This window comes from Gadus chalcogrammus, chromosome 20 (assembly GCF_026213295.1).
Source record: "Gadus chalcogrammus isolate NIFS_2021 chromosome 20, NIFS_Gcha_1.0, whole genome shotgun sequence".
Taxonomy (NCBI): domain Eukaryota; kingdom Metazoa; phylum Chordata; class Actinopteri; order Gadiformes; family Gadidae; genus Gadus; species Gadus chalcogrammus.
In genome coordinates this window covers 6,821,993-6,845,002 of record NC_079431.1, presented here as the reverse complement: position 1 = coordinate 6,845,002, position 23,010 = coordinate 6,821,993, and the positions used below count along the sequence as shown (strand labels likewise).

General features: G+C 43.8%; 1 protein-coding gene and 1 long non-coding RNA gene across 2 annotated transcripts in view; both read right to left on the bottom strand.

The window, feature by feature from the left end:
• Positions 1-144: 144 nt before the first annotated feature.
• Positions 145-1,129, bottom strand: LOC130373865 (uncharacterized). Its single transcript, XR_008893549.1, has 3 exons — positions 1,035-1,129; positions 857-903; positions 145-499 (listed from the first exon to the last, which is right to left on the bottom strand). It is a non-coding gene; the product is annotated as an uncharacterized LOC130373865 (long non-coding RNA).
• A 12,716-nt stretch (positions 1,130-13,845) lies between these two features.
• LOC130373634 (parathyroid hormone 2 receptor-like) overlaps positions 13,846-23,010 on the bottom strand; it is a gene marked incomplete at its 5' end in the record, with an annotated part of 41,511 nt that continues 32,346 nt past the window's right edge. The window contains 3 exons of the mRNA XM_056580258.1: positions 13,846-14,286; positions 14,620-14,661; positions 17,878-18,016. Of these exons, the coding sequence (XP_056436233.1) occupies positions 13,846-14,286; positions 14,620-14,661; positions 17,878-18,016 (622 nt within the window). The remainder of the gene's footprint in view (positions 14,287-14,619; positions 14,662-17,877; positions 18,017-23,010) is intronic.

Here is a 23,010-nt window from a genome sequence, read left to right as displayed (position 1 = left end):
TTTCATGTTATTCAAGGATAGACTACACTCCTAATGAGATTACATAATTCATATTTGTACATTCAGTTTAAAAAACAACCAGAGGTCAGGGATTCTCTGAGGATTTGCACACAATGTAGATAATCGACACATTGTTACCCAATTAACAATTGCCGGTAGCTCCATTTTATTGGTTTCTGATTGTGGCAGATGATTTAATTCACATTACAGAAATGATTCGCTTTAATTAATTTTCTGACATTGGAGATGACAGTAGTTGCAAATGCAAAGGCAAAATACATATAACAGCAACATTACCTTGTAATTATTACAGAGATTGAGGGAGAAATTGAGGTGGACTTCAAGAGCGATGAAAAGGGCATGACAGGAGACACAGAGCAATCAAGAGGCCACTTTGCCAGGGGCAGGTGATTCAGGGGCAGGTGATCCAGGGCCAGCTGCTCCAGGAACCAGACTGCCAGGGACCGATGGGGCGACTGTGGAGGACCTAATAAGGCAACTAGAAAAGGAAAAATTAATGAGAAGGAGAGCAGAGAGGGCTCTTGTAAAACAAAAAAGAATAAATTTGGCACCAAGAAAGAGAAACAATTCAGTCAACAAGAAGTTAAAACGAAAAAGCCATACAGGTTAAATTCACCGCCCATCCTAATCAGCATTGTTGAAGCGGCGGCATCTAGGGCTTCATGTGCTGAACATCACCCTTTCCAGGATATAATTAAACAAACACTTATTTCTACTAGCTAACGCATCATAAAACCCGTCCTTAAATCAACCTAAATGATCCTAGTAATCCAACATAACTAAGTAAATAAAAGTTAGATTCACTACTGAACTTCGTAATTGTTGGGGTAGATACCTTCACATGGCGAAGTCGAGCTCACAAACCAGCAGGCAATCGGTCGTCTACCAAGATAAAAATATATATAATTACCCTGTGCATATACAAATAAATGTCAGTATATGCATCATAAAGGGCCTCTGATACAATATAGACAGTTGACAATTCAAAAGAGGAAGCTATTTAATCAATTTACCTCAGAAGTTACTCGACGGCCAGCAATGGAAATGGATGATCTCCTACGCCGTAAAATGGTTGTTTGGAACTATTCGAGGCTCCATACCCCGGAAGTAGGCGCTACAACGGAGTTCAATGGAAGTGTCGCCATATCTACCACTCTGCCCCTGCCTAACGAGCCCCAGGCTTGCCTCGTCAGAGGGAGGAAGCCCATATATGGCTTGGGGGTGGAGCCAGCAGGTTGCCAGACCTACCACTCCCCTCACTCCTCCCTGGCGTCTGCCACAATGTTTAAAGAGAACGACACAAGACGACAACCAGTGAGGCGTTCTGAACCATCAATGGCAAACACGGTCATGACCTTATCAGTCTGAATGCAGACTTCCTCCTCCCTCAAAGGCCCGGTGGCCATATTGTCCATGTGTGGCCTTCAGCACAACCTGAAGGTAGCCTCTTTGAACCCAGGTGGGGTGGACACATTGTTATGCGGAAGCTTGGCTGAACAACTCAGCTGATAAATGAGGAGAGGTAAAGGGAAGCGCATAATAGAGGATTGTTTGTGTGCGTGCGTGCGTGCGTGCGTGCGTGCGTGCGTGCGTGCGTGCGTGCGTGCGTGCGTGCGTGCGTGCGTGCGTGCGTGCGTGCGTGCGTGCGTGCGTGCGTGCGTGCGTGCGTGCGTGCGTGTGTCAGTAGTTTGTGTGTGTGTTGTGTGTTGTGAATTAAACAGCAGAAAAGTTATTCTGAACACTTAAGGGAACACACACACACACACACACACACACACACACACACACACACACACAGTAGCTCTAGGAATCAACTGGACACACACAGTCATCTCTGGAAGCAATTTAGGGGTTGGCAACGTGGCCTTTCTTCCAGATAAACGATAGACACACCTCAGATGGACAGGTCTGAGTGCCTTTCTCACCCAGGTACCAGTTGATGTTCAACCAATGAGAGGGCGGGGCGGTAAGTGGGTTGCACCTTTTTGTCAGGTATTGAACCAAGAACCTTTAGGCTGGGGGACACACCCTATCCTCGATTATATGAAGGTCTCTTGAACCAATGCACCAAATGATGCTGGTTCTTTTGCTTTCTTCTTATGTTTCTCTCCAGCAACTGTGCATGAATAGTTTTTCGGATTGCATTCCCATGCCTGTTCTCAGGGTTGCTGTTCAGAGGACCCCCAATTCTCCCACCTTGCACACTGTCAACTTCCTCTGAGTGAGCCAATAACAGGATCTTATTTCACAATCTCAAATCCCTCTCACACTCTTTGTTACTGCCTGCTGCAAAGTTCACTTTATCAGCAGCCCTTCGCAGCAGTAAGTAAGCAGTAAGCAGTAAGCTTTCAGAAGAAGAATAAGGATTCATTTGGAAGAGCTGCGGAGAAGCTTATTCAGAGTTGCATCAGCTCTATGTGGTTCTGACACCAAGGGTGCTAACAAGACTATTGTCAATTTTCGGGTATTTTATCAATTCTCGCGCTGCATTTGGCCTGTCAATCAGGGGCTGTTGGGCACTGCCGACATCCTATCATGCACTACAGTGACGATTTATTTCTCCATGAACACACAACAGTGTTCATGAGGACAAGGCCTACATGATTTTAATTTGAATGAGAACAAAGAAAACATATATCCTATATCCTATGGACTACAAACATAGCTCACTGATCATCCCTGAACCAGCTGTTCTGCGTATGATTTGTTTTTTTAAAAACATACAAATTGAACCTGTGTGTGTAGGAGTGTCAGAGGGAAAGTGCTTTGGCATTGTAAATACACATGAAGAGCTTTGAATTGAATGGAGAAGAGAGAGAAGTGCTAAGTACCTTTGAGTGACAAGATAAAGGTAGAACGAGAGAAAGAGACATGTGAAAGAGAGAGAGACACACACACAAACACATACAAACACGCACAGCAGGAGTGGGCGAGACCGCCCGACAGAGAGAGACACAGAGTGTGTGTGTGTGTGTGTGTGTGTGTGTGTGTGTGTGTGTGTGTGTGTGTGTGTGTGTGCGTGTGTGTGTGTGTGTGTGTGTGTGTGTGTGTGTGTGTGTGTGTGTGTGTGTGTGTGTGTGTGTGTGTAGGACATGATTACAAGGACAACCAGAGAAGGCAGAAGAAGCCGGCCAATGCTTTTAAATCCTAGTAACACAAGGTTGCATATAGAACTGTGTGCTCTCGTACAAAAAGCTTTTTGAATTATTCCTTCATCTTTTTTCATCATCTTTGCTTTTTTCTTAATCTTTCCCCCTCCCTCAGCCTATCATCAGTTCTGATTGCATGGAAGAAGACCCTTTTGGACCCCATGGTGAAACCCCGGCCCTCCCGGTCCTCAGAGAATCTCTAAAGCGGAGATGAATAAAATAATTCATAGGGAAGCCTTCCTGGGATAGATTGCCTCATTATTGGGCAGGTGTGTTTGATTGACGGCTCATCAGCCTCACCTGGCTGATTGGACTGGCCATCGACCACACATCCTTGAGAGAAACTTGCTGGTTCAGATATGTTTTAATGAGATGTACGGCTCCAGAAAGCTACAAAGTGTAGCTTAATGTATTTTGTTGTGTGGATTGATTTGTTTTGTTGCTTAAACCTTACACAAATGTCCAGCCAAATGTTATACAGGGAAGATTGTGCTCATAGCCCTCGTCCACCAAAACGTAACTGGTTTCTCCCCAGTTTGCTCGCCTTATTTTGAACGGCACGGTGCGTTTCAATCAAATGTTTGGTTCGGAGCCAGAAGTTGGTTCCCAACTGTAACCAAAATATATTCTACAGCTTGGAAAGTGAGGATGGGGGAAAATAAATAAAGTGCGCTTATGCCGTTTACTTTTGGTGTGCATTGTGCAATGCCCTCTGTTGATGACTCGTCCTTGATTAAAATGGTTCCGTTCTGAAGAATCCTGAATCCTGAACTCAACCGTCTCAATAAGCAGAGCTGATTGAAAGCCAACCAGAGGCTGACTAGCCCATAGACATCCTATACATCGCAGCATTGGCTGCTGAGACGTGAGGAATGCGGCCGCCATCTTGAAGTGTGGATGGGGAGGCAGGGAGCAGCATGAAGTCAGAGGGGAGATTGGAACAACACAGTTTGGCATCGACAACCACCATTCGGACTTGTTATCATTGGTTGTGTCTGTGTTTCATAAGATAAGGCTGCACCACATTGCAGAACTCGCTTCATTTGAACTTCAGGAAGGAAGCACGAAAAGTAAGCTATGCAAAACAGTCCTCTTTCAGGGTTTTAATCCCTCACAGATATTGATATTTTTTACATTCACATTGAATTTCACTCCTAATTCACGATAATCAGGCCTAATGCGATAGATTTATTTTCCATGGTAATTATTTTGTATTTTATTCTCTTATTTTTGAAACACTGCAAAGGGTCAGTCTGCATTTACCCTGGCTGCTTTTTATTGTATTTTGAATTTCACTCGTACTGGTCTGATCATTTTCCTGTATCAATTCCCACCTGCAAACCCCAGTCCATTCTATCCATCCATCCACAAATAAACATTCCATCAGCAGATTTGTATCATGACGCCTTCTATTTTAGGCAAAGTATAAGACAATACTTTCTTAACAGTATAATTGTAACCATGATATAAATGGAGTCATTCCAGTAACAATATTCAAATACTAACATTGTTCGGTAGGACAGAATTTCGTTTTATTCTGAATCCAGTGAAACAGATTGATGGTTTTAGCTGATATAAAAACTTTCAGGTATCAAGTTTATTATAGCCATTTCAACAATATAGAAAATACAGTTGATAGGAATGTCTTTTGGTATGGTCACATGTATCACACAGCAACAATAACAACACAACATAACAAGACAAAAAGCCAAAAACGGTGCATAAATAACAAGGAGTAGAACATTTAACACACATAAAAAACACACAATGCATGGTTCGCAAAGAATTGCAGCAATAAAGTACAGTACAGTAGTGAAAAAAGAGCAAAGTGAGGTGGACCATAAAGACCGTAAAGTGCTTAGTGCATGTTCAAGTGGCGTATAGCTTGTAGATAGATACTATCCCTAAAGCGTGATGTTTTACTTGTGATGCTTCTGTACCTCTTCCCTAATGGTAAGAGTGTGAATAAGTGGTGTGCTGGATGAGAGGGGTCAGAGATGATCTTTCTAGCTTTCCTGGAAATTCTGGTGTCATAGTGCGAGTCTATGGTAGGCAGACTACAGCCAATGATTTTAGAGGCCCTGCGTACTACCCTCTCAAGCTGTTGTTCGTCCTGCCTGGCGGCACTACCCAGACCAGGATGGAGAAGGTGAGCACGCTTTCGATGGCTGCACGATAAAAATGGGTCATGCCTGCCTGACTAACCCCAAATTTCCTCAGCTGACGAAGGAAGTATAGGTGTTTATATAATATTGTTTAAGTATTTGGCAGACGCTTTATTCCAAAGCGACATACATGAAAAATACATATAAAACAATCACTGTAAACATAATTGTTTAAGGAAAGAATGTTGTTAATAAAAGTAAAAACAAAATATCAACCTACAAAGTGTCAAGACTGAATAAACTGCTGCTGCAGCAACTGTCAGAGATACAGTCTATAAGGTAAGATAGATATCTAATGTATTCATACATTGTTTATGTAGGATATATATGTATAGATATATACACAATATAGCCTAATCATGTATTGAATCTTCAATTTAAAAATAGCAGACCGTTTTTTTTCCTCTTCCCGGGGATTATGTTCCCAGTTTTGATCTCGGACGTCTGGTCACTTATAGCATATAATAATGTTCTATTAGGCCTACTGTCAAGCCAACTATGAATAATAAAACACGCCCAACCATGTGTCCTTTATCATAGCTACACGTATGACAAAAAAACGCGTGAAAATCAGTGGTATTCAGTGAGGTATGATTAATTAAATGCACTGACAGTTCATTGGATTACACTGAGTGGAGCGGACCACAAATCCAAGATGGCGGCCCGCGTCTCATCAGCGCCAGTGGGCAGTAGCGTTCGATGCTCCGTCTATGAGGATGTCTACGAAATACACTGGGAAGGGGATCATGAAGAGGGACAGGTGAAACCAATCAGGGCAAGGGTGGACAGGTTGGAAAAGAGGACAGGAAGTGACATATCTGAAACAAGAGTGAGTATGACAAAGTAAAAACATGAAGCAATGAAGGAATGAATAAAAAATATAAATTGTTCAATGTTTTATTTAATTTAGTAATGTAACTCACACATCAAGCATAGCGTGAGGTGTGTGTAGTTAAGTTATTCATAATGATAACCTATAGGAATATTCAAATGGCGTCTCATTTATAACCGTTGCGTACGCACAAAAAGGGGCTGAAATTGGCGTACGTGACTTTCCACGCCACGGTTGTGATCTATAAAAAACCAACTTGACGGGAAAATGTGCGCAGCCCAAAGCAAACTCTGACTCATGCGTACGCATGGTTTGGAGGAAAAGGAGAATTGGAGACACTGATGGTGTGGTGGTGAACTGAAGTCAGACCGAAGAATTGTAGAGTGAGAAGCACGATTATGTTTTATCATCGCCCTTCATAAATTTAATTTCAACCCGTATCATGCGTTAAATCCTAATCAGAATAATTTAAGTCAACTGCGTTATTTCTCAGTTATTACTCCAGAAACATAAAATATATTTAATCCCGTCACTCCATAGCCTACTGTCCACTGACGGCGCGACTGCATGGAATAAAGCATCTGTCCAACATGTGTCAATAACATAATATTTTTATGGGACACTGTAAACACATAATCAAATGTCAATTAAATCCCAAGTGTGGAAAACCAAGCCACACTCCTCATCACAAACGTTGTCCGTTACTCTTGATGCTTTTCATGACAAATCACGCATTAAAAAGGGGTTATGTTCAAGAAATTTTTAGTGGGTGATTACAAACTGATTATCCAAGGTGTTCTCGGTCAGTCTTATTACCCTAACCCTATAAATACAGAGGTCTGCGCCGTGGTAATGCTGCACTATATGGCACTTCTGGCGAACAATGAAAATGCAGGATTCGGAGGGAGAGGGTATTTAGGGATCATAACAATTTATTGGTAGGCTACATACAAATATGTAACTCTATGTCAGACCACTTCTTTTTTAATTCTGGGACTGTGCGCACCGTGCTACTGACAGAGTTCACTGCTGCAGCAACATGTTGCCACTCTTGCTTTTTGTTGTTGGCGATCCCAATCCCGTGACCGCCGAACAAAACTACCTTTTTCGGGCCTCCATCTCACCCACAAGTGTCTCCACTCGCTTTTTTGCTTTTCTCAGTACTTCTGCCATTGTTTCCGACAAGACATAATACTTGCATCTGAGTCTTTTTTATATGCAGATCGAATTCATGAGGTAATTTGCATTGACCATTTATGGTTAAAAAGGTGCGTGTACAGGGCGGAACGTCAAGCTGATTCAGCTGCGCACACTTGAAGGCACTCTGTGATTTATAAAGCAAACATTGCGTACGGTGTGCGTACGCAGGGTTTTATAAATCTGAATATTTTTTGGCGCACGCAAAACTTGGCTTCTGGGCGTACGCACATTTTTAGTAACGATTCCACGCACAGTTTTATAAATGAGACCCCAGAGCCTTAGCTTCGATAGCTTATTTATTTTAGGTATCTCTGACTTTGGTAGCGTACCATCTTCGGTACTCCGGTAGCCTATTCATTGTCTGGATTGTAACTGAAAAATCATGAATGGCCGGCCCGTCACAGCCAAACTGTGAAACAGGGTCAAACAATGAGGAATGGTCAGGTGTTCTGCGATTGAATTTCATGACCACTTTCTGATGTTGCTCTCTGAGATGTTAGCTGTGAATCCAGCTTTATTCCTTCATTTCTCAGTTGTGTTGTTTGCTGAGAACACCATCAAATACGGTTGACTCCATATTAAGTATTCTAATATACTGGTTTGTATTTCAGCAGTTAACCTACCATGTGTGTTTAAGTGTTTTCGTCCTATTAAAAGATTAGTCTGCAAAATTGGGGGATAATTAAAAGAAACTTGCTTTCCTCATGATTCCTCCTTAGCCTCGCTTATAGTCTTGAATTAATATAAAAATCAATATATTTTCATTAGCACTCAGCCTCTAATGGAGATGTGTACAGAGACGATCTGGTCGGTGTGGGGTATGTGTTTGTGCGTGTGTGTGTGTGTGTGTGTGTGTGTGTGTGTGTGTGTGTGTGTGTGTGTGTGTGTGTGTGTGTGTGTGTGTGTGTGTGTGTGTGTGTGTGTGTGTGTGTGTTTTTCTGCCTGCACTACAAACTCCTCTGCTGTTAAATTGTCATCTATTTAGCTATCAATTGTCTGTTGCTGACAAATACCCAATTACCCAAAAAGTCCCAGCATCAATACAGACTCTATTGTCTTTAGATGCAGCACCCGCACACAATTGTAACATCATCTTTGACGTGTCCAACACGAAGGGAATTATCTTCCCCTCATGTTGTTTGAACGTGCTTTTTGAGATTTGAAAGCCACCAAGGTTGCATTCGTTTCTACCCAATCCAATTCAAGATGATTTCCTTTAACACGCACACCATCATCTTCACAAACCTCAGGGCAAAATCAAGCTTTGACAGTTGCTGGTGCAATCTCTGGCGAATAATTAGTTGAATCACAGTCTCAACTTTTACATGGAAACCTTCACATGAATCTCCCAACGTGTATGTGAAGAGAGGGTGAATTTTCAGGACTGTGTTATCAGCCATTTTTTTCCCCAGCCATGCTTGAGGTAAAGTAAGCCTACTGATCATCGTAATGCAGTATTAAAAGCCGTGCCGGCATGTTGTTAAACCGTTGGATAGAATTCCACTTTCAGATATCTAAAATGTAGCCTGTTATTTGACCATGCAGTGATGCTCAAATACCACAATTATTGTCTCTCAAAGTAGAAGTTCTCAACTAATACCATATAACTATACTATTGTGTGTGTGTGTGTGTGTGTGTGCGTGCGTGCGTGTGTGCGTGCGTGCGTGCGTGTGTGCATGCGTGTGTGTGCGTGTGTGAGTGTGCGTGTGCGTGTGTTTGTGTGCATTGCTGTGTGTGTTTAAAAACAAATCAGAATCATCTTCTGAAAATATTTTTTAATATTCAATAATGTTTTCCTGCCAAACCGCATTTATTACCACTGATGAATATGGAAAGGATATTAGGAAGAAACGTAAGGCAGAAGATGTGCCTTTAATAGCAGAGGAAGAGAATGAACAGGGAAGCCAATGAAATAAGGCTGAGAGGTGGAGGGCAGATAGAGCCTCATTAGCACATCCAGAAATGGCGATAGCACATGAATAATAATGATATCATTGATTGAGAAAAACTTTTTTAAACTTTCCAGTTTTAGATTATTTCATTTGCATAAATGAACTGAACCATTTTCGGTCGAAATTTGAAATAGTGATTCTAAGAAATTCGAAATAGAATGTTATTTAAATGTAGCATAATATACCACCAGGTGTGAGTGGTATATTTCTATTCACAGGTAGCGCCTGTGAATAGAAAAAATTAACCACTATTCTATCTTCAACTTAGATGCGTGTTTTGATTCGCAAACTTTCCTGTCACAAACAAGGTTCAACAGTAACACAATTTGTACCCAATCTAGACTGGCAGCAAGTAAACATCTCAAGCACCATCTCCAACTGGGGAAAAGCATACAAACACAATCTGCTACCTGAGTTATGTCTCAAAGAGCCTTGGGCAGAGCAGTGTCTATTCATTAAGAACAATTCATTAACACAGGTTAATTCAGTATTAAGTATTATTGTATAGCATTAGCACAGGGGTTTGGTTAGGGATAGTGTATACATAATAATATGTATAAATGAATACATTAGATCACATGAACATGATTACCTTAGTTCACATAAACACAGTTTGGAAACAAGAATGAGTAAATCAGTACTAGACTATTAGTTAGCTGTTAATTAACTTTAAGTGAATGCCTTCTATGGCAATAAAAGGAAAGTTAATTAATTCTAATTGTAAAGTGTTACCACTGTTACTAATGAAACAAAATTTGTTTTGCACTCTACTAAATAATTTGAAAGTATTTGTTTTAGATGCCACGTCTTCTCTCTGTTATTTCCCGCCAGCGGTTGGCAATGAGAGAGCTTCAATCCGTAGGGTGATGAGACGGGGATGAGTTGCTTTAATTCTCCTGACATTTAGTAATTCCCCTCCATTTTGATTAAAGGCTGAAACTGAAAGGAACATAGTGGAGCTTTAACTAATGACATCCTGGGTAGAGACTAGAGTGACAGGGAACTGTGCCACCAGTTATCCCCTGCCAATATTATTCATTAATCAAGCTCAAAACAACCAAAAGTGGCCTCTTTCCAGCCGTTAAAACCCAGACTTCTGGAGGAAGAGGTTCATAATCATGCTACACAGTGGGCCGAGATGGATCCCTGGGCTAAGTCTCAGCAGCGTTGGTGTGGCGTTGTATGGAGAGAGAGAGAGAGAGAGAGAGAGAGAGAGAGAGAGAGAGAGAGAGAGAGAGAGAGAGAATGAGAGGGGTGAGAGAGAGAGAGAGAGAGAGAGAGAGAGAGAGAGAGAGAGAGAGAGAGAGAAAGAGAATGAGAGCGGAGAGAGAGAGAGCGGAGAGAGAAAGAGAGAGAGAGAGTGAGAGAACGAACGAGATGGAGGGTGTGGGGGGACGTGCGACGTCTGGCCTGCAGGGGGAGTATGGGCAGGATGGGAGCGCACCTGGGGGGATTGGACCTGATTGCGAGCAGGTGTCAGCACTCAGGCCAATCAGGGAGTGTTTGTACTTATGTGCCTGCTTTGTGTTGTAGTTAGAAGGAAACCAGGAGTGAACGGACCACAGAGATCCAGAGCGAGTGGTGATCATATCAAGAACCCACCAAGAGACGACTCTTGGAGAACCTTTGTTATAGTTTGAGCATTCTTGTTCTCCTTCTAAAAGACAATAAAACGATCTCCCGCTGAGGGACGACAACTCTGCCTGCTCTCACTCATGAGAGAGAGAGAGAGAGAGAGAGAGAGAGAGAGAGAGAGAGAGAGAGAGAGAGAGAGAGAGAGAGAGAGAGAGAGAGAGAGAGAGAGAGAGAGAGAGAGAGAGAGAGAGAGAGACTGGGTGAGTGATATGGGTAAGTGGATGGGTGGGCATGCATGCGTGAGGGAGGATGGATGCAAATATTAGCCTTCCACAACCCAAAATACATCAGTAGCATTAGTCACTACATGCTTTCAGCCACATGTGGGAGTATTGACTAAAATCATTCATAATTCAAAATATTTGAGCACAAAAAACAAATACAGGACCTAAAATATGGTTTAGTTTGTTTTTATTTGCAAACAAGAAAAACAAGTGTGAGAAAGTCAGTGGAACGAGGGGTACGTACGCCCCTACCGGTTACCGTTGACAATGCCAGGCCACGCACCATGGCAACGATACATCAATACATTCAGCTATAAATTATTTATAACAAAGATATCCGTTTCCGACATCATGATGCTATCCTTTAGGCTTCTAAAAATATCTCCCACAGATACACATCGATAAATATATATTATATATATTTATTATATATTATATATATTTATATATATATATATATACACACACATGTCCCTTTCCTTGCAAAGATCATGATGCATAATCAGCCTCTTCAGAGCAAGAGCAAAGGCTGAGGCTTGTAAGTGCCTGTAAAGGTCATATGTGGCGGGTAGTTTTATGTACAGCATTGAACATTTTGTAGATACACAAGAGTTTTATTACAAATTTAAGCAATGTGAAACCCTGAACGTGTTGTGAGAGCGAGAGAGAGAGAGAGAGAGAGACTGTTAAAGGCTTTGGGTTTCAATTTCTTATTATTTGAGAGAGAGGAACAGATAAAGGAGCAAAGGGGAAACAAGCGAAAGTGAGGGTGACATGTCTTTATTTAGTATAATCAAGTCAATAATAAATAAAGAGAGTGACACTAAGTGTGATGAAGAGGAATCGATATTTTAGAGCTAAGAAGAGGGGGATTGATGACGCTTCAGGAACAAAAAAATTGGCTCGATCTCTCGATCTCTCGATAACCTGTAGAAAAAGCTGATGTGACACAAATAGTTGGATATCATCTTAACCCTTTATTCAGTGAGCTGCGTTGTGCATCTGGACCCCCTGATGAACATAAAATACTGGGCCTAAGCCCTGTGGATTAAAGACATCGGGTCAATCAGTGATTGTCAAAAATGGTACAAGCGATAACATCCAAGTATGTTGGTTTGTGTACACTCCTCCATTCTGGTTTGCGTGTTTGTGTGTTTGTGCGCGCGCGCGTGTGTTGTGGTGTGATGTGGTGTTTGTGTGTGTGCGTTTGTGTGTGCTTTAAACCTCACAGTACATGTTTTGAAGCGCCATTTATGTACATTTTTCACAGTTTCCAGTTGCTGCATTGTAAACATGTCATTATACTGCTGCATTGTAAACATGTCATTATACAAAAATACATTATACAAAAATTATGCAATTTTTTTCAAGACTTTGAGCCACAAATACTGCCGATGTAAACAACATACATCAAGTGAGGAAAGGGATGAAAGCACAATTTGTCAATAAAATAACAATTGAAAAAACAATCAAGCATCGATTTTTTTAAATTAGTAAAAGAATGATGTGTGCAGCACGTGCACACATTCAGCACCGAACACATCACCAAGCATACAGCAAGACAGGACAAGGAGCTCGCATGCGTTACATACATATATACAAATATACACCTATATCACAGTGATTCAATAAATGAGTGGACACATGGATGAGGCAGTTCCCATTTCTTGGGATCTTTTCCAGAACATTCTATTCTTATCCGGCGACCAACTGGCCTTTGAAATGACCGTTGACGTGACATGTCCGTACTCCAACACCTTGGGTTTCATGAGTTTCCTACCCGAGTCCTAGCCTGGTTCTTCCAGACTCTCGTACTTCACTTCATTTCATTTCATTTGTACAGAGAGTCTGGACCTAATCAATTGACAAACGTTAACTCACTTGAAGGCGGGTGTCTGTTGAAGTTTAAAATGATTGGATCTGCCCAGTGCCACTCTGGATCTGCCATAACCAATCGCTAACGTTTGGTTGTGACGTATGTCATGCGCCGGGAATCACGCGCAGGTTGTACACAAACCAAACACCTTGCGCGTCTGCACGAAAATGTCCGTCAACGACAGCTGCAGGTTTTGTTCGTCGAATTTAATTTATCAGGGAAAAATTGCACATTGTAAATCAACTACCGACCTACAACAACAACTCAAACTGGCGTACGACTTTATCGTCATTGTTCTCAGACACGCCCTCTGTTCGCTGATTGGGGGCCGCTGTGGCGGCACCAGAAAACCAAATTACATACAGCAGGTCCAGACCTAGTACTGAAGGGAAATTCAAATTGAGCGGAAGTACTTAGGCGGGCGGAGCCAGGCTACCCGAGTCCTACACCATCAAGCGTTTCGTCGTCCCTCTCGCACCGGGGCTGCTAAACGGCGCCTTAAGTGCGCCATCGAAGGGGCCCCACTGCTGCGGCCACGCGGCCCGTGGCTCCGTCCAGTAACTTTCAAATAAACGACCCCCCTGCAGAGCTGCAACCCGCGACTCACCACTCTCACTCATAAACGATGCAATCACTCCTTGGCCATGCATTGTTCGGATGTACAAAGCGGGGAAACGCTTGGTCCGCGGACCTCCCTCGGAGCACCCTGTTGACATGGAGTGGCGAGTGGAGGCCTGAGCCCCCTCACCCCCCACCCCCCCCCCCCCCCCCCCTCTCCAGGCGGTCTCACTCACAGGGTCTCCTCCTCCTCGTCCTCGGCAGTGGCGCTGCTGTCCAGCACGGGCAGCGCCTCCTTCAGCGAGATGTCCTCCAGACGCTTGGGCCCGCTGTCTCCGTCTCCCGCCTCCGCCTCCGCCTCGGCGTCGTCGCGCACCGACGGCTGGGGGCTGTCGCCGTCCGAGCCGCTCGCCACGTAGCCGGGCAGCGCGGCGTGCGCGACGCTGGGGGCGGGCGGTGCCGAGCTGCGGTACACGCGGCTGGACACCAGCGTGGTGGAGCGCGTGGCGGCGTGGTGGCCCAGCGGCAGGTGCGACTGGCTGCTGGTGCTGTGGTTGTTGTTGTTGAGGCCCGTCAGCACCGAGCCGTAGCGGCAGGGCCCGCACGCCACCGGCACCTTCCAGTCCAGCGCCAGGTTCCAGCGCGTCCACGTCTTCCGCACCTCCGTCTGCACCTGGCGGCAGGGGGAGTGGGCGGGGGTAAGGGAGCGTCTGATTGGTCGAAAAAGGATTGTATGGGGGGGATGTCCACATCGTTGCAAGGGAATTGCCGAAGGGAATTCTATGCTATGTCGTATGATTTTAGCTTAAAAGTATGTTTGATACTCAGAAGGTATAAAAAGTATAAAGCAGATGAACACTGATGAAAAAAAGGGCGAGCCAATGAATACATTTGAACAGAAGCGGGATCGGCGGTGAACATTGACAAGTCTAGGTCCGAGGGTTTAATGTGAAACGTTAACCTTGAAATACCCTTTATATATTTCATCGGTCGATTCTGCACTTACCTCTCCGTTGCAGTAGCAGTATATTATGGATACAAAAAAGCCCTGGGAGAAAACCAGCAGAAAAACAGAACCAACGTTACTGAACAACCTTCACGTAGGAATATGTTGTGAAAAGGAGCTTTGCCAATTAAAAAGCATATGAATGATAGTATTGTGTTATTATAAATAGGGAAATATTTCCTTTAGGTCCCAATAGTGAAGCCGTTCCTCCTGCTCAATCTGGCCTCAATAGATAGCGGGGGGGGGGGCCAAGAGATAACGCTTCTGACTTTTCAATCTGCACAAATGAATGGGAAGATGAGAGCAGTGCGAGCTAATGGCTCTCCACAGGCTGAGAGTTGACTGAGGTTGAGTGTGCCGGAGTGTGAGAGAGAAGGAGAGAACATGTGCCAGTCAGATACGTCCCTGAAAGTCGAGTTGCATGTTTTTTTTGATGACCATGCACAAAATTACATTTTGTGCATAGTGTAAATCAGGGGTGCCCAACCAGTCGATCGCGGTCTACCAGTAGATCGCCGACAGTCGACAAAAAAAATTGTTTTATTTATTTTTTTAATAAAATAAAATTTGCGCGGGACATATACGCGCGGTAGCGCATGCGCTGTTAACAGCAGTTGAAAGCCGTCAACAGTAGTTACACACTCCTAAACGTTGGCATGGCTGAGGGGAGACGAGCTAAGACCTACCATTTTCACCCTGAGTGGGAGGAAGATTATTGATTATCGTTGAGAAGCCCCCCCCCCCCCCCCCCCCGCTTGAAGGTAAGTTTGCTGGTAGATCTCGGGAGGTTGGCTACTTGAAAAGTAGATCTTGGGTCAAAAAAGGTTGGGCTCCCCTGGTGTAAATGTATGGATTTCTAGTTGGTGTATGTGCTAGAGGGAAGAAGGAAGAAGGAGAAAATCGTGTTTCAGTAGCCTAATCAAAGCAGCACGAACGAATGACATTCCACTGCCATCAATAAATGTTATCCTCGTCCATGTGTGTATCCAGGCCAAAGGCAGTCCATAATAATCAGGGCATTACAGGTTTGATGGTTCGGAGTTTAACTAAGAGCTAGATCATTCTTTTCATCCGGGTTTTGTGAAAGTAGCCTTTTTTTGAAGCTCCAGAATTGTAAGTATTTTCAAAATGTTTCAATGCCACGTCCACCTCTGTCGATGCTAGTGTGTGTGAACATTCACTACGCGGTCCCCACAAAAAGCTTGTTTGTTTCAATTTCACAAATGTCTTTTGTTAACAGTTTGTGACTGGGCACTCGTTAATGGCGTATCTCTAATGCGGGCTATGGGCCGACGGGCCCCTGCTCCACTGGACCAGCTGTAGAGCTGGCTGAGGCTTTTGATCTGGCCCCCAGGTGGGGCCCTGGCTGAAGGCTGGGGGCCCCGCCGGGCCCCGGCCGTTTGAGCAGCAGATGGTGGCGCTATATTGGACGGAGTAGGGGGTAATCTACCATCCAACTCCCAGTACTCACGCACTGGACAACATTCTTAGCATTCCTCTGCTCATCTGTTGAGCGGAGGAATGACGAATGAGAAAACAAAGCTAGTCTATGCAATTAATCAGTAGGGAAAAACATTTATAATTATTACATGCGCGTGCACACAGACATGGTTGTTTTTCACGGTCTAGCATTTGTTTTGTTTAATACAGTTTCATTGTAAATTGTTTTTAAAGCTGGTTTACTAGTCGAGTTATTTTCTTTATTTTGAAAATGCTTAGATTTAATGTCGTGTGTGTGTGTGGTTGTGTGTGTGTGACCTTTGCTTCAACACCAAGCTTTTAAAATATCAACCACTGGCTAACAGTATCACAAATCTAGGTTTTAATTGCACATTAATTATTCTTATTTTTGGAAGCTGTGGACTGACCAAACCAAATGCAAGAAGACTTTCAAAGTACTGCTCCATCTTTGCCACAATAGGCAGTTTAGCAACCTGGAGAAGAAGATGCAATGTCTATCCATGATGAAAATAGTTGTTTAGCATAAGGCATTCTCTGCTTGATCAAACCTGCTTAGTCCAGCAATGCTTCCATTAATGTTTGGATCATTTGTACCTCCCCACTTGTTATGATCCAATTAAGTATTAAACTGTGTGTGTGTGTGTGTGTGTGTGTGTGTGTGTGTGTGTGTGTGTGTGTGTGTGTGTGTGTGTGTCGTTGTCTGCGTGAGTTTCTCTGTGTATGTCTGTGTGTGTGTGTGTGTGTGTGTGTGTGTGTGTGTGTGTGTGTGTGTGTGTGTGTGTGTGTGTGTGTGTGTGTGTGTGTGTGTGTGTGTGTGTGTGTGTGTGTGTGTGTCTAGAGGAAAAAGACCCCTGTCAGAGGCCTATTAGAAATGACGTGCCCCCCATGACCCGCCCAAAAGGGGAAGTCTCTTGGGTCGGCGGTCCAGCTTTGTTTGTTTTCATTATCAATGTTAACCTTCAACCACACCAGTCTAAATTCACTCTAAATTGATTTTGAAGAAGTCCCTTAATGATCGGTCTGGAGGGCTAGACTATAGGAGACAAAGGCAGAGCTAAATTTATCGTGATCAGTCCCCAGCACTCCTCACTGCACCTGCAATTGGATATTACAATTATACTCAGAGATAACCCATGGCTGCCATCAGGGGGGGGGGGGGGGGGATGTGTGTGTGTGTGTGTGTGTGTGTGTGTGTGTGTGTGTGTGTGTGTGTGTGTGTGTGTGTGTGTGTGTGTGTGTGTGTGTGTGTGTGTGTGTGTGTGTGTGTGTGTGTGTGTGTGTGTGCACGTACTAGGTTGTCTGGTATATTAAGTGGACTTGATCCCATCACATTAAAATCATTATGTATGCTATTCCCTGTACAATTTAATTTGAGCATAGGAAAGCCGAGCATACTGTCCGGCTTGAATGTAATGAGGTATCCTAACCAGGGTGGGAATTAGGCCCCTGTTCCACACCCAGTGTGGCTCGATTTTGTACTTGTTACCACCACATACCTTACCGTTGCACGCAGTAGGAACCAACGTTCACCAAGGGTCTATCTGAGGACTCACAGGCTACATGACACACCCCCTTCACTGCACGATACACACTTTAGTACACGTCATACGCACAAAAAACACCCCCATCACACTTCAGTGCATGACGCACACCCTTCACTACACGACAGCCCTGCCCACTATGCCCCATTATTAAGGGGATACTTGTGTTCAAGGGCCTTAAGAACTGCAAGAATACCTTCATTATGGTGAAAGTAAATGGTTAATGGACCTTTCCTATTGCCTAGTGTGAGTATACCTGGAAGGAGTTGAAGAACAGCTCAAAGTACATGCGGACCTCCCAGCTTGGCCCTTTAGTCGTCTGCGGTAATCCCACGAAGATGATGTAGTGGACCCCGAACACCAACACCAGCACCAGAGTGGACTTGGCCAGTTTCCTGTGGAGACACACACACACACACACACACACACACACACACACACACACACACACACACACACACACACACACACACACACACACACACACACACACACACACACACACACACACACACACACACACATTAGATACATCTACACACTGACACAAATACACACACACAAACCAACAAGACACACGCACACACACACACAGACCAACAAGACAAACGCCCAACAAGACCAAAAAACAAGACACACACACAAACACAATATGACGCCCTTTCAACAAGACAAACACCCAGACATAAACACACATGCGAAGGTGCTGGAAGCAACATTTATTTGTTTGAACAAGTTTTGAATAGCTCTATAGTCTGACAGCCATCACTGACAGAGTGTTTGTTCAGTATCATGGATCTCCAAAGGCAGTAAACACATAGTCTTCTGGTATTACCTTCACACTTTAGCCAATCAGGCCCGGTAAACGGTGGAACAGGAGAGGCTAACAATTCCATCGCTCCCAGGAGCACTTGCACAACCAACCACGTCAAGCTAAAAACAAATACCAAAAACCCGACTGGAAGTTCAACAAAACGATGACACGGCTGACAGCGTCTTGGATCAACTGATGCATTATGAATTATGTTAGTTCAGCACCCTGTCTGGGTTCCAACATAAAAGGAATTAATTAAGATCGGTCGCTGAAGAGCCCACTAATGCCCAAGGCGTCACAACAACTTTCTGCTTGTTGTGTGATTCACTGTTATCATCTGACTATTCCTTTGGATCGCATGCAAAAGGTTAAAAACAGCAGAGCTACGCGATAACATTACATAATTACTGCCCTTTCACCCTGCCCTAATTGCCTGCCTAAGAAACTTTAATTGTGTCTGTTTGAAAACCCATCTCGGGGCACCCCAGTGGGTCGTAGCTTTAAAGATCAGTACAATATACTGTGAAATTGATTATGCAGTCGAAAAAAAATAATGTTAGCACCAAACCTAACCTGCAATTATTATTTTCTAGGAAAGGGGTTCACCAACATAGTGCTATGTGTGCTATAACAGTGCTATAACATAGGGCACCTGGGCGCCCGCAAGGACCATATGAGGCGCCCGCAGGCCTGTTCTTAAAATAGCACAACTCATTCTTGAACAACTCTTTCCCAACTTTTTTAAGTCATTGTTGATAATTATTGTGAGAAATCATTAACATGATCAGCGTCTTCACATAGATGAGTGTCATTAATAATAATATATAACTAAAGGCAAACTGAGCAAATTTGTTATTTCAGAAGAGTGTATCAAACTGGGTGCCCTTCGTATGACTCAGTACCCATGAAGTAGCTCTCAGGTTCAAAAAAGGTTGGTGACCCCTGATCTAGGGCATGCCTTATGGGACAAATGCCGTATTTTCTAGAAACATCTTTGTTTGTATTCTTTATTCACGCATAGCCAGCCGACATCAGGCTTTTACAACAAACTAATAATCTTGCTCGCGATCACTGTTTTTCGATACGACAGTTTGTAAAGCATACAAAGTGATGCTAATGTTGTGGTTTCCGTGGTACAAAGGCTTTGTGCTTGACTTTGCAGACTGGGTGCTGGCATTGTTACACAGGTTACTTTCTAGCTGAAGGATCTGCTGGAACAACACCAAACTCCCATTCCCCCAGAGAACATTTGGCCGTGGACAGCACAAGTATTATTTTGTGTGATTGCAGCAGGGCAAGATCATACGATCTGAAATATTCTTTTGGCCTTATTATTGTTCTAGCCCATTTCCCCAATGAAGTTTTTGAGTCATCGACACAGAAAGTATGCCATATGCTAGAACGGTCTGGCAAAAGCGAAAATGACCTCAGGCCCATCAGGCACTCACGTCAGTGGTGATGAAATGCCTGGAGAGGCTGGTTGCCAAGCACATCAAGGCCGGCCTGCCTCCCAGCATCATTTGATCCCCACCAGTTTGCTTATAGGGCTAACCGCTCTACTAAGGACGCCATCGCCATCACCCTCCACTCTACGCTGAGCCACCTCGAACACCCAGGCACCTATGCAAGACTGCTCTTCATAGATTACAGCTCAGCCTTCAATACAATAATCCCGGACATTCTGATCAATAAACTACTGGGCCTACACCTCCCTGCCTCCACCTGCGCTTGGATAAAAGGACTTCCTTTCCAACAGACCATAACAAGTGAGACTCTGCCCCCATCACTCCTCCCCCCTCACACTCAGCACTGGCTCCCCCCAAGGCTGCGTGCTGAGCCCACTTATGTATACTCTATACACATCTGACTGCTCCCCCTCCCGCCTCCAACCTCATTATAAATTTTTCTGGCGACACCACTGTGGTCGGACTGATCTCTGGGGGCGACGAGACGGCATATAGAGATGAGGTCCAGCAGCTGTCAGCATGGGGTTCAGCAAATTACGTCCAACTAAACACATCCAAAACTAAGGAAATCATCATAGACTCCAGACGACACAGCCCAGCCCATGCCCCTCTGCACATCAACGGGGATTGCGTGGAGAGGGTTCCATCCTGCAAGTTCCTGGGAACATACATCTCTCAGGAGCTTTCTTGGTCTACAAACACAACAGCAATAAAGAAGAAGGCCCAGCAGCGCCTACACTTTCTGAGAATTCTCATAAAAAGCCATCTTGAACAAAAGCTGCTGGTGGTTGAACTTCTACCGGTCAACCATTGAAAGTGTGCTCACTTACTGCATCACTGCATGGTATGCTGGGAGTTCGGCGGCAGACAGGACGGCACTTCAGAGGGTCATAGGCACAGCTCAGAAGATCACAGGCTGCCCACTGCCCTCCCTGGAAGAGCTGGCCAGCTCCCGCTGCCGAAACAGGACCAGATCCATTCTAAAAGACGCTGCGCACCCTGCTCACCACCTGTTCGATCTGCTTCCCTCTGGCAGGCGATACAGGTCAATGAAATCACGCACCACCAGACTAACCAACAGCTTCTTCCCCGGGGCCATAAGTACACTAAACAAACAATGACCCCTGTGCAATACATAAATAACTAAATGAACGATCAGCACTACCTCTGGACATTCCTCATTATGCTTACCTTCCTGGACCTGCTGCTATTCAGACATATGTTGGCGGGAGGGTTGTTGTCTGGGAGGGAGGGGAGGGTGTCGGACACTTAAACGTGCCTTAAGTGGAAGGCAGGGGGAGGGGTTATTGGGGTTATTGTTGTTATACATTTATTAATATTTCGTACTGTATTCTATTTATTCTTTTAAATTTTAAAAAAAAAGCACTCAACAAGATCTGCACCTTAATTTCGTTTTGAAAATACACTATTTAACCCAATGACAAATAAAGATTCTATTCTATTCTAATATTGCTTTCCAACTATGTAACTTTATAGGCGCTGTGGCCGTATTTGGCAATCACCCTTTCCCCATGGGTCGAGCATTTCCAATATCCCACGGTCCCAACGCACGTCGCTATGAGAGAAGCTTTCATCTCACTTTTGAACGTCTTCCAATCATGAACATAACGGTTAGATGAGCACCTCGGAAAACATTTGAATAAACTGTGTGCGCCACACACAGACAGGGCGGCAGTGGCTCGGGTCGGGTAAGCGGGTGGACTGGCTAGTTCGAGCCCCTTCGGAAAAAAGTTGAGAGGTGTCCTGTCGCTGAGCAAGACACCAAAACCCAGCTGCTCCCGACGAGCTGGCTGTTGCCTTGCAGGGCTGACACCATGAACGGATGAATGTTGGCCCTTAATTGTAAAGCGCTTTAATTGGACACTGGTTAGTAAAGCGCTATACATATGCAGTCCATTTACTATTTAATCACACGCACACACACAGAAACATAATCATGAATAAATAAATGATCAATCAAGAATAGATTACGCTGGATAATGAGCAGATGCTTTTGTGGGCTAATGAATTAGTCAGTGATGCATCTCCGTTGAGCTATTGGCAGGACAGAAAGATGAAAATACAGAGTAATATTGGGAGGTTTACACACTCTCCTGCTCCTTTCAGGAATGTAAGCACACATTCCTCTCCGACACTCTCTGTCTCACACAGGGCTCAAGACTCATTGTCCAATTGCAACTGACTTTTCCACTGCCAATGTAATTTGTATGTATTTACAAAGCATCCAAATACTACACCCAGGCAGGATTATTTCTTATATCAACAATGAATAATTAACTTTAACCCTTTGTGCTGGCTTGACATGATCTCAGAATGAATATTTTTCTCATTCTCACGGTTCACACATTTCTCATATCTATGCACTCTCTTGGCTCATCTTATCTCAAATTTCACTTTCAAAAACCCAATGAATTTTTAAAAACATTCATAACATCAGATCAGGGGCAATGATGGTCAGTGTTTTTTTCCTAGGTGTTCTGGCTGAATCTTTTTTATTATTTCCTATTCCTAATAGATGCCATGTGTACTATTGGAAATGTTCAGTAAACTGTACAAAAAATGCCTGTAGCTTCTAAATACCGCAGGAGGTAACTTGACAAAGGGCTTAAGGTTAGGTCTCTGGTAGGATCAATGCGAGGGTAGGAATTGAGACACAACATTTCTGAAGGAATCTAAAAACCAATTCTATTTTTGAGACAGGCTGCTAGAATCAGAGGATCCGGGACACCATTATTCACCATCCCACACAGCTTGTAGATTTGCCTTCATAACAATAACAAATGTCTGCCATTGCTCTACAAACAATATTACAGATTCACACCATTACTTCACAGACACCATCTCTTTTAATAAACATGTCTGCACCTTAGGGCTTATGTAAAAAAACAATAAAAATAAAAGTCAAACTTGGGCTATTTCAATGCATCAATTGAAGCGTAGAGTAGCAACTTGCACCTGGTCATTGAAGCTTAATGCCACATGCATGCAGGTGAAATAAACGATCAATATGTAAATGTAACTGGAGGCTATTTTGTGTTTCATAGTCTCTTCACTGGCTCTGCCATGACCCGTGGCTCACCAGCCTTCA